At 45.5% G+C, this 15,573-nt stretch overlaps 1 protein-coding gene across 1 annotated transcript in view; it reads right to left on the bottom strand.

The window, feature by feature from the left end:
• HCN4 (hyperpolarization activated cyclic nucleotide gated potassium channel 4) overlaps positions 1-14,625 on the bottom strand; it is a 116,041-nt gene extending 101,416 nt beyond the window's left edge. Inside the window, exon 1 of the mRNA XM_009675720.2 lies at positions 13,311-14,625. Coding sequence (XP_009674015.2) covers positions 13,311-14,017 — 707 coding nt within the window. The 5' untranslated portion in view covers positions 14,018-14,625. The remainder of the gene's footprint in view (positions 1-13,310) is intronic.
• Positions 14,626-15,573: the final 948 nt, after the last annotated feature.

Genomic DNA, 15,573 nt, shown 5'->3' with positions numbered 1-15,573 from the left:
AATGGGTAGAGAAATTTCATCCAGCACTGTAACAAAGCTAATGCTGGGGTGAAACGCAGCAGTTGTTAAGCAGTGCACAGCAGAACTACGTAAGACTACTGCGGCAGGGCAGGATGGGGACAAACCTGAAGCACACCGTTTACGCTGAACTGGAATTGCATTGTTATCTGGCTGTCTACAAGGCTAGTAGTCTCCTCTGTCAACAGCCATGGATTCTGAATGATCAGGGTACTTTATATTATTACAAAACTATTTTATTTGAAATATCTTCCCTTTCTCTTTCTGAGCTGATCAAGAGCATATATACTTTCCCTCTGAAAAACAGTTTTCAAAGAGTCTGTGAAGATTTCTCTCCCCTTCTTCCTGTGATCAGCTGTAGGAAAGCTGTGTGCCAGCTCGTACCATTACAGGCTGGAGGTATAGTCAACTATATGTCTTTTTCCCTAGCTGGACTACAGATGTTAGAATCCATGTCTGAGACAGGTACAAGTTTCTACTTACCATTTTTCACTTGAAAAAATTGTTCCTTCCCTGCAAAAATCCAGCAATTAGGATATGTACAGAAAACAAGGCTTACGCTCTGTTTGTTGGCCAAGTTGAAGAATATGTGAATGACTATTGTCAAGGCATCTTGTTCAGCTCTTTCACAGCTTGTCTCTGTTCATCTTATCTAAAAGGACTTGGAAAAAAATGCTGACGGCCTGCCATTACTGAGAAAACACGTGTGTGATGATTACACTAGGGGAAGTGTTTAAGAACAGTTCAGCCTTGTGAAAATAATATCCTATAACAGCTGCCAACATCAAAATCCCAGAGGGTACATCTCCTGAGTCCCCAAGTCATACATGACTTCTATGCATCAAAGTCTCCAAAATCGATGCTCATGGATAGGCATTATCTTTCAATATCTGAGGGCAAGCCAACACCTCTGTCATTTCCTATTCACCATGGGGTACTCTGCCCTGTAAAGACAGTTGGGCGGACTGGGGGACTGAGTTTCTGAGAAATTTCACTGTTTTTTTTTTTTTTTGGTCTCTTGCTCTTTAATTTCAGCTATGGGAAACACACAGCTGGAAAGACATCTGATGTGCTTTAGGGTGGCAGGAATAGGGAGAAAGAGGTGGTGGTCTGGACTTGGGAACCATCATCCTGTGGTAGCAGGGAAAGTATTGCTTGTACAGATGTTTGACACACTCAGCTCTGTTTTGCACTTCTCACATCCACGTCACTCACAAGCTGGCGTATTATTAGATGTACTCCCGATGTTATGTATTAATTTCCAAAGCAGACTCATTCACACACATATAACACATCCACCCACATACAGTAATGCTTAGACAGACACAAAACCATCCAGCAGCCAATTATTTGGGGTGGGAACAGCTTGCATTAGCTCATGATGGAGCTTAGCCTTAATTCTACTGAGCTAGAAAGGCTGGGAGCTGTGCACTGGTCTCCTGACTGACTGCGGCTCTCAGAGCAGGGCAGATGATGTCAAGGCAAATCTTTTTTTGTCTGCAGTGCAGATTTTGCTGTGTGAATTTACTTGCAGATGACGTTTCCAGATCCCCTGTTCAAATATCAGGAGCCCTAGGCCATACCCACATCTGCCATTTTTAGGCTTCATTCCTCTTAGCGCTGCAAAGGGAGCATACAACCAGCAGAGCTGTCCTTGTTTGGAAGTCTATGCTTTGGCCCAGCTGCCGACCAATGCGTGCGGTCATCAGAACCTGTCAGGCAGCACACAAGAAGCCGGAGGAGTTCACCCTATCTGGGTGATGGACCAGGAGTAAATGATAGAGGAGTATCTATGGTGCAGAGATGGCCGGGCAGCTCAGTCATAATGGGAATACATTGACAGAAGCTCGGAACAATGTTACTTTATACAGCGCTTTTTGCTTTGCAAAACTAAGGACCAGAACCTTTCCAAACGCAGTCAGGATTGAGCTAACAGTCCTTGCCAAATCTGGAGTTTGTCTTAAATATGCCTTTGACCCAGGCTGCCTTATTCCAGTTCCCAAGTGTGGAACTGATCTCTAACCTAAGCATAGACGGTGTATCACCTTAATCACGGCTGCCATGATCCGAAGCACACCTGTGTTTGCACTAAAAGCGCAGGGTCACAACAAATCAGTCAGAAGATTCCACTGTTGGTGGCTCAGATGATGATATATTCTAACATTGCCACGCTACAGAGAAGGACAGATATCTTGCTAACTCTTGTGCCAGGCCTTTTAGTCAAGAGTGTTTACTAAAGTCAAGAAGTTGCTTTTCCCAAAGAAAAGGGTAGCATAACTTGCAACACACCTGCCCGGTGAGGAAAAGATGGCACATTCTCTTTTCAGAGCATCTCCAACCCCCGTGCAGGTGCTGCACAGTTCTCTAGATACAAAGCATAAAATTCACCTTGACTCCTTCCCCTGTGCAGCCTTTTTTCTACTTTTTTTCCAATCTAGTTTGAAATGTGCCACAGCATAGCATCATGCATGGAATTGTACAGGTGTTGGTAATCAGTTTCCATATTAAAGAAGACAAAGGAACCAATTAGTGAGAAATCATCTAACAGCACATAGATCTCTTCATTTTTGTGGCCCTAAAGAAATACGGCAAGAGATGTAACCAAATCCACAGTAGTGTGCAAAGAAGGATAAACATGAAGAAATTCTCATGAAACTACTTCGTAAATATTAACTATGTCCTCGATGGCATCTACTCTGGCATCTTCTGTTACCTTAAAATGCCTTTGGAGTTCTCTAGCATCTCCCATGGCCGCTCCTTCTAACAATATCATCACCCCTTTTTAAAATTTGAGGAAATCAAGACACAAGGAGCCCTTTTTGCCCTTTTAACCATTATACAATGCTTATGATTCAAAGAGTATCTGCAGCTAAATGAGCATGGGACAATGATACAAATGGGTTTGTGTTGGTATCAAAGAGAGCAGACCACGGTCTGTGGCGTAGACCACTCCTCTCTCCTCGCCTCCCCACAACTCACATTTATCTTGGTATGACTAGAAATATAACTTGTGCGCATTAGTGCTTTAAAGCAAGGTGGGGGGAATGAAGTGCCAAGAATCTGTGCCTAATGAACGTGGGTTTGCTATTATAAAAAAAGCTGCACAGAGTCAGTCATCTTTATCATTTCTGTTATCGTTGTGACTGTTGGGAGAGCTAGTCCAAACCCTGACACTGCCAGGCAACTTGTCACCCTTGCACTGCTTCACTCTGCCTCATGCAACTTCTGCTTCTCTGCAGAGATCCAAGATGTCACTGCGCTCTCTCAGCCCACACCCCTGCGCTCTGCGCCATCCCTCCAGCCTAGTCACCAGCGTGGTCAGAGGTGAGAGAGCGCGCCTAGTAAGACAGGATAATTAGGGGCCTCAACTTCCTCCCGTCCCCCGGAGACACACACATGCGCACGTGCACACATAGTTCCTTTGCAGATGAGGCACTGCACTGGGTAACAATGATGCTAGCGCTGTGATGAGTTAGCACCTTGCCCTGAAATCACATGTGAAGCGAAGGCTGGAAGGAAGGGACTTGTTAATGTGGAGTCCCCGAGTCTTTGGAATGCAGCCGTTATCTCCCTCACAAGCTTGGGAGTGCTGATAACTTTGCAAGACATTTCTTTCCCACACCCAGACAAATCCAATTGCACTTCACCAGGTCTTCCATCGCCTAGACATGCAGGGGGTGGCACTGAGCATCAGACTGTAACAATGCTCAGCAGCTCTGACCAGGAAAACTGAATCCCACCGGAGTTCCTCTGAATACAGTCTCCCTGGAGCAGCGTACAGGGATGAGGAGCTACTCAGTGTACAGCTGCTGATTTTCTGGCAGTCACAAGAACCCTGAGCACAGCTGTGAAAAGAAAAAAAAGGAGTTACGGCTCCTACACCAGAGTCAGCTGGCAACCTGCAGCACCTCTCCTGCCTCTAAGCTCTTTAACAATAGATGCATAAACACAGGCCACCTCTCCATCCAAAGAGGCAGAGATTTAAATCCTTAATTAGCACATTTGGACGAGTCACCACAAATGAGATTAGCTTTCGCGCATCACTGGGGAAGCAGTTGTGCCCCTATAATGTCCAATTGATGGGTCCTCAAGCTGACCTTGGGATTCCCCGCTGGATCCTCACCTGCTTTGCTCTTATCAGCGCTGTCTTCCATTGCTGCATGCAGTGTCTTTTCAGGAGCTAACAGCCTGGTTTTACTACAGTCTGGTGCTAATACTAGGCATGGGGTGACCACAGTTGATGCCAGCCACTGTAAATCTACTGCATGGAATGATTAATTTGAATTTGTAAAGGGACTTCCCAGCTAGCAAACCATTCAACAAGGATAAGGAGCAAAAAGAGGTCTCTATCATAGCATCTTGTAGCCCAGCACACACCCGCTCTCTCTTCTGTGTTTCTAGAGTCCTAACTGCTCTGTCTGCTGACAAAACCCTGGTTTTAGTGCTGTCAGCACTGCAGAGCTGCACAGCTGCACAGAGCCAAGCCGTGTTCTTATCTGCCTTGTGCATCACCAAAAATATTGCCCACTTAAGCAAGGACACCTGAGCAGTTCTTACTGGCTGTCATGTATAAAGCAGCTTTGATTTGGAGACCCCAGGATGAACTTCCAGTGCTGTTTGGTCAAGAAACTTTGTCCTGACTTGTAGGCTGAAAAGTGACTGCTTTACAGAGGAACCATCTCACTAAGAAATGCTCAGATAATGCGGGAGGGAGCCTTGCTGCTAGAGGAAGAGGTCACCTAAACATTCCCGAACAAAACTTAAATCAACCCTATTCACCATAATAACTCTGACCCTTCTACAGCACAGAGCAAATAAATCTCATGAGGATATATATCACTCCACACCAAAAAGGTGATGATGTCACCAGGCAGATGCTGCCTCATCTGAAAGACGTCTGTGGTTACCACACCTGCACCAGCAGTCACAGGAACATATGAGGGGCATTCAGAGGCTGTAAAGGAGGAGAAGAGGACTCAGGCCTCTCCACGTTGGAAAAAAAACCCATGCTCTGTTACACACCAGGGAAGGGATTTAAGAGTATTTTCAAAGGCACTGAAAGTTAGTCAGGGTTGGTCATTTTTGTAATCCTTCCTCTTGGCCTTGTGCTCTGGGAGTAGACACACCTCTCCACACACAGGAGCAGCATGGACCTTGTCGACACACACCACCTGGCACAAACATTTGGGGGTGAAATCTTTTGCTCTAACTAGCCACTTCCCTACGGCCTGGCCATTCACTCATCAGCGGAAATGGGGTTTTTTTTTGACGTTTTGAAAGACAGAAAAGGAGTTGGCACCTTTCTCTTTGAGTGACATTCATCTGTAGGTAAATTGATTTAATAGCTTGTTGGAGTGCCAATTAGAACCAACAATAACTCAATTGACCTATACCTGCCTTGGCACCAACAGAGCTTTCAAAAATAAGAGAAAGAAAGAAATCTATGTTCTGGTAGAGATGAGAGCTCAGATAGTTGGTTTCAAGAGCAGATTGAGGGATTCATGGGCTTGCTAACGAGATGCTCATAACACATCAGAAACAAAGACAAAATTCAATGGTTTCAAGCTAAAATGACATTATATTATCTCCAGACAGAGATCACTCTTTTATATGTATCATAAATGGATCTCAATGCAGCAGCACTGACTCTACAGCAGAAAAAGCAGCGTGTAACAGAAACTACAGGCACAGTTGCCTAACTGGAATAATGCTGCATTGGAAACTCAAGTTTACCTGCTTATAACAATACCGAAAAGTCCTTTGTGGATTCTGCACGTGCCTTCCAAAATACACTTTTAAAAAGCACATTCTTCCCTCAAATAAGTGTTTCACACTAATGCGATGGCGATTGTGCTTCTATGCAAACACGTCATTTGAAATGCTTCGCTCCAAGGATAAAAACATTTTAAGTTAAAAAAAAAAAAAAAAAGAGTGGGGCTTGCCTAAATATTGTTGGGCTGATAGTATCCAAAGATGGAAAGAGGGACAAAGAGGAAGGATTTAAATTGCCAGGCAAAATGTTCATTTCTTAAATTAGGAAGGAAAGCAGGGATTGGGAAAAATGAGAGATTGTTAGAAGAGTTAGAGGGATGATAGCAACTAAGAATTTATAGAAGGAGAGGAAACAAATGTTGGGGAAACCCATCTGGAAAAGAACTGAAGGATAAGGACTGAGACTGGCAAGGAGGAAGCTGCTGTGAGAGAAATGCTATTCTCTCATAATGCCTGTAGCTGGGGTGGGGGTGGGGAGAAGGAAGAGAAGTGTCACTAAAAACTAAGGTGAGGTGGAAAAGGGAGGTCAGATAACAAGCTGGGCATTGGGACCTAGGACTGGCCAGACAGGAAGCATGGAATATGAAGCCTAGAAAATGGAGATGGGACTGAAGAAACACAAAGTAGGAGTGAATGATGGGGAGAAGGACAGGTTGGAGGGAGTGGAGCAGAAGACATCATGCTTCAATGTTGTAGAGGAAACAAGCAGAGCTTGCAAGAAGCAGAGCACATTTCCCTTTGAAGCCTGCAGCGTGACCCAAGAAGCTGTAGCATCATCGTTCTTTTGCTGTAACTACCTGGTAATGCCATTGCCTATTTCAGAGCAGAGGGCTGTGCAGCATACCCCCTAAAAGACCCACACCTGCTAATGAACACAGAGTTGTCATTACGATGAGGATGGGAATCAGTTTGCTTTTTGAAATCTTAATGATTATACACAAAACAACATATTAAAAGTTAGACTGTAAAGCCAAAATCTCAGGTTAGGAAATAGCAGAACCGAGATTAGCTGTGCATACATATTAAGTTATGGTTATTACATGATTCAAAACAGCTCTTCCCATAGAATTCGTGCCTCATTCAAGATGCGAAGAAAGTCTTGAGGCAGACGCGCGCGGGGAAGAGATTTTCTATAGGAGCTCATTTCTTGCAGAATCTGAAAGGTTCGCAATAAGCGAGATAAGGAACTGCCGAATGAGACGTGATGGCTAGGGCAGATGAACGCTGCCCTGGAGATTCCATCTCTGCCAAAAAGTTCCTGCAGAGGAGTTAGGCAAATCACTCAATCCAAAATTGGAATTAGAAAAATATTCTTAGGTGATGATTAAAGAGAACACTATGTCATTGTTTATAGCTATGGTTTCTTTTTTTTACTATAACAACAGAGAAACTAATAAACATCAGAGGCTTGGGAAGCGGGTGGGTGGGATCCACATGCCTTTTTCTCAGTTTGGCTGCTCACCAAGTAAGTCTAAGAAACCATCCAAATCACAATGTCCTAGTCCTCTTAAAGCACCAGTTACCCTTACAACAGGTAGTTATCACCTCTGTGTCCTTGTCCTCTGGATTGCAGAGGTGTCCAATTCCTTACAGGGCTAAGCACCCACAGAAGCAGAGCTCTGAACACTGTGTAATGCTATGTACTGTGCAAAACAGGGCCTCAAATGGACAACAGCAAGTTAATGAATGTTTTTGACCTTGATTTCTATGAGTCTTAGCCACCTCTCTGTAAACTGGGGGTGATATCACCAGCTCTCTAGCCAAGGTGTCAGGAAACGAACATTTATTGCTTTTATATTTGAATATTTCATAAATGCCAAAAAAAAAGAAAAAAAGGCCATGAGGAAATTAACCTGTTTTTTCAGAATAAGATCTGAATAAGACGAGACAAATATGGTATGCTGTCTTATGAGGAGAGATGGAGAAAATGTTAAATGGCTTTTCACAAAGGAACAACCATCCCTTGTGCACATTGAATGAGGCATGGATTCTACAGAAGAGATAACCCGTTCATCTACAGGCAGAGATTTGCACAAAGGGCCTGAATTAAGTTTGTGCAGGAAACCTTAACAATGGCTCTTTCTCAGATCTAAATGCTTGCTTTAGCATCTATTCATAGTCTTTCACCTTATGCATATTCTTTCACCTCATTTTCTGCATGCGAACATATATGAAAATACTGTACTATTATATGACTATGCTCTTAAAACATATTACAGTAACACGTCAAAGTGTTTTATTTAATGAGGCATTCCTGCCTTCAAATGCTGCCTTTTGTAGTATCTGAACATGTCACATATGAATGACTATATCGCCGCAATGACCCTGTAGTGCCGGGTGTTTTATCCTCCATCTCACAACATGTGAACTAGGGCATGAAGCATGTGGTGACTTGCCCAAGGAAGTCGCCCATGGGAAGTATGGCCCATGGACATGGGAAGCTTGGTCTCCTTGGTTCATGGTCACAAAACCATGTTTCTTTTCCTTCAGCCTGATTCACAGTCCACTGAAGACAACAGAAGTCTAATCCATACTGTTTAGTGGGATTTGGATTCTCCCTCCAATTATTTCTGTTCTATCCCCTAGTTCTGCTTCAGCAAAACTGTCCTGGGAATTGGCAGGAAAGTTATCTGCAGTAAAAATAGCAATATCCAACTTTAGGAAAATATCTCCCCTTCCTCAGGTAGCGGTGTCCCTACACTATTTTGAGCAATCACCATCAGCATGAACAAGAAGATAAGAGAGGCAAGTATACGAGTTGCCTACCAATAAACCTGAGCCTGGTTTGCACTTTGTATTTGTTTCCAATGACTGGCACAGGTTCTGCTACTGAGGCAATTTTGTCCCCAGCCGCTACTTCTAAGCAGAGGTTTCACTCTACCAGAAGTTCAATTTGCAGTGCACAAGGCTCACTCAATGGGTAGCTTTCATTTTACTCTGTTACGAGCAATGGGCAAGTCACAAGGTCAGAGTTTGCCATTGTGGGCAGCCTCTGAATGTGGAAAGGCATGAAGTGAGGCAGCACGCTGGGCAGCAGGTAAAGAAAAGAGTCTTATTGTCTGAGAGCAGGGACGGCAATACCCACCTAAGTGAACTGCCAAAGTCAGTGAACAAGTGCTGTACGCTCCACAAATTGTTTACTCTCTTAACAAAATAGTGAAAAGCTTGCCAATGGAAACAAATCTCTGCACCCAGAGCAACTCTTCAGGAGGCACTCTGGAAATCCGTTCTACTCAAGAGAGTGGAAAAGAGAAACACATGTGTCCTTCCTATTTTTGCTCGATCCCACCAGTGCTGTTGGGTTCAGTATTCAGTACTAGGATTAGTAAATCCCTCCGGTTCCTCAAGTGAAGGCAGTCTGATTGACGCTGCTCAGACGACTGCGCCAGCATACAGGAGAGGAAATGATTTTGTTCTTCAGGAATTCATGCTTATCTATTGCACTTCAATGTCTAATTCCTTTTGGTGCCCTAACAATGTCCTCAGGCTCCCAAGGAGGTATGGGGATCATGCAGAGGAAGCAAATGAAACCAAGGTTCTGTTTGCAGACAAGTATCCAAGTAAAAAAGAACAATGGGAAGACAAATTCCAAAATCTGAAATTGGGACTGTTTCTGAATGGAATATTTTCCATTGTTTTCAAAGAAGCACCAGCTTCTCTTTTCTGTGAAGAAGTTAATAGGTTACTGGGCAGTGAATAATGTGCAGTTCTGTTTACATCCACAGTTTGGACTATTTTGATCCTTCAGATAGTGTATCTGTTCTCAGTCCTTTCTAAAAGCAGCATGCTACGCATTTTTGCAAGCAGTTCTGGATAGCAGCTACCACCAATATTCTTTCAGTTGACTACAAACCAGACAGATCATTGCTTGTCTGGAATTTTTTTATTAAACCAATTGTACTGGATCAATGCTTCCTCTACGTAATAAATTACAATTCTATCTAGCTACTGAAAAAGCTTTCAAAGTCTCAGATAAATCTTGATCTAGGAAATACGCATTGGTTCTGAACTGATGTGCAATCAACCATGGATGCAAATAAACTCAAGAAACTAGCACATACGTGTTCTGCACCTCAGAACAGGAACTAGCATTCTTATTTTCATTTTAAAATGGTAAGACATCTTTTAAGTGCTTCTAGAACTAGTCCACTGCCTTAGTCATGAGTACTCAGGGGCATAAGGTTTGGTTTTTGTAAAGGTCATTTGATGCTTTTCCCCTCACAATGGACTAAAAGCCGAAATCAACAGAATCTAAATCTGTATTAACTTGCTTTACTCTTGGGGGTCATAGATTTGCCACTGGAATTAGCCATATTTGATGTTAAAATGGTAACTTAAGGAAAGTATGATGAAAGCCTCTGTTCTATTCTAAATCAGGCGCTCCTCTTGCATAGCACATAGACATAACACCATGAAGGAAGCAGAGGAATCACATCAGTGTAAGCTTACAACAGAATCGAGCTCTAGCAAATAGGGTAGGAATGTTCAATTCAAAAGTTCACATCTTGAGCAGTACTGAGACAGGAGTCATGAGTTTTGGAGACCTACCAAAATGCTTAGCGGTACAAGAGCCACTCTCAGAGGTGAAACTGTTTTCCCCAAAAAGACAGGAAACAAGATCTGGGTCCGAATATTTATTAACTTGAAACTTTTACACCAAATGCTACTGTATGGTTTTAGTGATTATGCAAAGTGCAGGCTAATGGAGACTCATGCCTCTTACAACATCCTAATGCTCCAGAATCTGCACCCTTCTTTAACAAGGAGCAATCAGCGCTGCATTGCATAATTTGCAAAGGAGAAAATAAAGTCCTTTGGGCCAAGGATATATAGCTTCTGCAAATATTTTGATAATACCTGCTGTTTGGTGCAATCTGCTGCATTTCAGAGGTCAAAAAATGTTATTCATATTCATGTGAGCCGTTCCCAAGAGAGATGCTTTAGCAGCATTCAGAGAAGGAAGGAATACAAAACCCTATCAGAATCGAGCAAAGCTCCCACTCTTCTCCTTCAATGCAGCCATTGTTCATAGGTCATTTCTTCATGGAAGTCCACATATTTTCTCTCAGGGGCAGTCATATTCAGATAGACATGCTGCAAGTGACCTAGAAACAGGGGTGACCAAAGTTCCCCAGAAAGCGTCATAGGTACTGATCATATAGTAGTGCACCTAGCTACTCCTGGCCTCTTCAGCAGTGTTCCTTATACAATCAATTCCACTGCCCCATCTGATGTTGATACATAATTGCGGGGAGAAAGCGCGTATTTCTGTGCTAGGCTTCTAGCATCAATTTAGAAGAAACGCAAAGCAGCAAGATATCAGCCTACCTGGAATCTGACACCGAGCAGAGAATGTCTTGCATCAGGGTACAGCTATCCTACTCACTATGCGTTCTCTGCACAAATGCAAAGCTAAATCGGGAGGATTTAATTATTAAAACTAACAAGTCACATACATGCCTGCGAACATCTGAGTGTTAGCAGACTCAGTCTGATCATTTGTCTTGGGAGAGTCTAACATGCCTGCTTATTTCATTCCTTTGTACAAGGCTAGGAGTGACTCTGTAGTCAAGCATCTCAGAAATAAAAACTTATCATTTATAGTGTCATTTTAAGGAATAAGCACTAGTTAACCAGGAATCCCCCCCCCAAAAAAAAACAACAATCTTTTAGCACCATCTCACCTTGGACAAGGTGGCTACCTCAGCTACGGTTACAACCCTTTAATTGAAGTTTACCAGTCTGGTTTGGTGCTGAAAATGTAATTATAAAGACGGAAGGGAGGGAATAAGCCACACTGTACAGATGCATAAAAGATATGCAAACTAAAGGCTACTTTTAGGTAAGTCCACTCATATGATCCAGAGACTAAATCCAAAATTCCTTCAGGGTGCTACATGCAGACAATGCTTTGCTAGAATAACCCAAGATAGCGCAGTGGTTTGTTTGTTTTTAACTCCAGACTTGTGGCAAATAAATCTGTAGCCAAGAGTATGAAATTGCTGTTAATTTTTTAAAAGGCAATCGCTCTCACTTTTCACTGTGTTTGTGAGGTATTACTTGATCAGTCGCAACTGAAAGGCAATTTTATACCCTTTCCAATCCAGGTTTGAATACGATTGTACTTGCAAGGACTCAGTATCATGATGTAGCTACTGGAAACCCTTATACGCTCGGTCTGCTGTGTGCCTGGGACACTTGAATGCACAGAATTTAAATGACAGTGTGGTCTTCCAATTCATGTAGCCTTCTAATAATGTTTCTTAATCCAAGTAAATATCAAGGAATCGGTTCAGTGCCAGTTCTGAATCCTCTAAGTGTATGAACTGTTTGTTAAATGTCTAAAAAGTAGTGCCAAGAGTTTTTTGTTGTTGGACAGCCAAATCCATCCTGCAACTCTTTCCTGCAATAGTCTTGCTAACTGTGTTTTAGGGAATAAAGCAAGGTTTCTTGAAGAGTCCAAAAATTTAATAAAATCAGTATATAGTTTGAGAGGTATGTGTTTGAATGACGTTCTTCCACTCTGTGCTTTTAAATGTGAGCTGTAAGCCAGTTGTAATTAAAGCTGAAGCAATAAACCCTACCTATTGATTGCACTAAGTAATTAATTATTGATTGCAGTGCTTTACATACATATTGCAGAGGACAATTCACCTGTGCGGTAGGCAATGCTTTACTCCGAAATACCTAAACACAACCCCTCTGCTCGGTGGTTGAGAACTGTACAAGAATTGGTTCTACTGCTTACAAGTTAATTTCCTTATTAATCTTCATGGAAATGTTGCCAACTGAGTGAAAGAAAGGCACTACTTTTCATAAAAACAATATTAATTAGTCCCCATCCAAATTAATTTTGCAAATAAGGACCTGCAGACACAAAAGAAAGTCTTTCTCTGTCAGATTCTGAAGACCTTAAGTTCCCTGTTAATGAATACTGCTATCCCCCTGCCCGTACCAATTCCTTGACAAGCGATGCTGCAGTAAGAAGCCCTACAGAACAGCAATAGTAGCAACGTCCTTCCCTAACTCTTGAGGAAGGAGAGGGGAGAGGACTAATGACTAGTTATCAAAATGGGAATTGAAATATTAATCAGGCAGACCATGGGCTTTGAACTGGAGATACTGGAGCAGTTAAGAAGCAGCAGACACCACGCTTTTAGTTGAGCTGTGCATCAGGTGGGGACATTTTTTCCCCATTCACACTGGGGAACTATGAAGAGGCTTTCCTTCATTAAAAGCCAAAGCAAGAGCCATTTGTTGGTTCAGAATTATCATTTAAAATTAACAATAGTGTGGGAACACTAAAATTTAGCTTAAATATAAATGAGCCCTGCAGACTGTTTGTCTGGACTGGATCTTGGATTTGTCCTGCAGCAACTCTGACTAGGAAATTAGCACTAGGAGATGGAAAGTTATCTCGGGGTGTGCGCTCCCCGCAGAAAGGGCTGAGCTGGGCTGGACAGGGGAGGGGAAGGGGCAAGCCAGCCGGTTTTGGGTGGGCCAGGAAGGGGGGGTTGTACCTGAAGTCGCTGTAGGGATGGATGATCCAGAACCCGGCAGACTTAACCCTTTCCTGCTCCCTCTCCACGGCCTTCTGGCTGCCAAACATCCTCAAGGAGAATTTGTTGACCCCCGGCTGGAGCATGGCCCCGAACTGCCTCTGCATGAAGCCGGCTTGACCCAGCCTCTGCTCCTCGTCTGGGGTGATTTGGTCGGCCCCTCCACCTCCTTCCACTTTAATGGAGGTGGAGGAGCAAGCTCGGGGGGGCGGCTGCTGCTGGAGCTCCGGGGGGGACGCTGGCGGCGGGGGCGCCGGCAGTCCCGGCTCCGGCTCTCCGCTGCCGGGGGGGCTCCTGTCCTCGCTGGGGGAGGCTGGCTCCCCTTCGCCGCCGATCAGCCGCCTCTCCTCGGCCGCATCGTGGAGGTGCCTGCTGGTCAGCGAGGACAGGCTCCCTTTGAAGCGGCGGCAGTCCCCGTTGGTGCTGGTCTTGGCGCCCTTGCTGCCCGCCTCCGTCTCCAGGAGGCTGGGGTCCCCCCCTCTGCCGGGGTCTCCCCCGAGAGCCCGGGTGCTCCCAGCAGAGGGCGAAGGCAGTGGCTTGAGCCTGATGCTTTTCCTCCGGGTGTCCTTGTCGCTGTCTTCCTCCTCGTCCATGATCGAGGCCTTGGGTCCTATCTGCTGGGGCAGGCTGTAGAGCCTCTTGCGCATGGAGGGGGGCAGCTTGTCCATGGCCGCTGCTGCTGCTGCTGCTCAGCGGGGAGAGAGACCCCCGCTCCGCCCAAGGAGGGAACCTGCGCTGCCCCAGGCCGCTGCCCCTAGCTCAAGGGGCAGGAGGGACCAGAGACTGGCGTGTCATCTCCTTACCAGACCGTGGCATCCACAGGCTCTGCAACAAAGCACAGGCTCTGCATCCAGAACGGAAGAAAAAAAAAAAAAAAAAGAGGGAAGGCGAAAAAGCCCCCCCACTCCTCCCTTGTCCCGATTTGGCTACTTGCTGCTTGTCTCCCCTTGGTGAGTGTTACTGCAATCCCTGTCTGCTCAGCTCCAGAGCACTGGGCAAGAAGTCTAGAGAAGAGCAGCACACTTCTGGCTGGAAGGCGAGGGAGGGCGGCAGCGGCAGCGGCAGCCGCCTTGCCATGTTGGCTTCGAGATGCAAATGTGCCGTGTCTCCCAGCGGGCAGACATCATCCGGAAAGCGAAGCCCAAGCCCGGGTGCCTCAAACTCCTCAACCTGCCGGCCAATAACACAATGAACTGCAACCTGCAGCGGCCACTGCTTGCTTACATCACTGTCATCACTTATTCCTCATGCAGCCGCTGCTCCTGGGAATATTCATGAAGCGATCCCATTCTATTGGGTTGCCATAGGAGCGACTACTGCACACAGGCTCTGCCTACCTGAGCCAGCACCCGGGCTTCTTAAAAGGGCAACGCCTGGCAGCCCCGGGGGGCGCGGCGAGGGGCGCGCCCGCCGCAGCGCGGCCGCGGCCGGGCTGCAGTGGCCGCCGCGCCGGGGCGTTGCACAGCTGCAGCCGCCCCAGAGCCACCGCGCTCCGCTGCGGCTGCCAGGGCGCTCGGCTTAAGGCGGCCCTTCGTTTAACAGCCAAAGCTACCGGGCGGCCGTGTATTTAAAAACAGCAGCATCGTTGGGGGGGGGGGGGGAAGGGGCGGGAAGGAGCAAGAAGATGCCTTTTTCTCTTATTTGCTGACGATCCTTTCTCCTTCTGAAGTTGTGGCTGCTTTGTTGCAGTTTTTCTCGTGAAGACACGGGGTTTTTTGGGAGAAGGGGCGAATCCAAGTCCAAAGGAAAAAGAGCAGTTCACCTTGAAAATCTCACTTGCATGCAAAGCAGGGGCTTGGGGAGTGCCGGTCCTTTCTAGCAGAAGTTTCCCCGCTGGGAAACCCGCTGTATTCTTCGCCTGCCTGCAAACTAAGGATACTGTGGAAGGTTTCTTTTTCCTTTGCTGCCTTGCTTTTCCGTTAGACATGTAAAACGTTACTATTTCTCCCCTGAGGGGTTGGATCTGTAGAAGTCATTCAAAAAAAGGCAAGCTGCATCTCAAAAGAGCTCCCCTACCGGAATGAGAGGCTGGTGGGGATGGCGAAGGAGTGTGCGGGATGCGTGGGCTCTCCCCAGACGACACGGGGAAACCCACTTCCCGGGGGCACCCGAGCCAGCACGTCCCAGCTCCCCTGACTAACCGTGTCTCCCGGGGCTGGTCCTGTGAAAATAGCAGCTCCAGATGGGAATCCTTCTTCATGTCACTCCTTGCTATAATCCACCT

This window comes from Struthio camelus, chromosome 12 (assembly GCF_040807025.1).
Source record: "Struthio camelus isolate bStrCam1 chromosome 12, bStrCam1.hap1, whole genome shotgun sequence".
Taxonomy (NCBI): Eukaryota; Metazoa; Chordata; class Aves; order Struthioniformes; family Struthionidae; genus Struthio; species Struthio camelus.
This window is presented reverse-complemented; position numbering and strand designations above follow the sequence as displayed.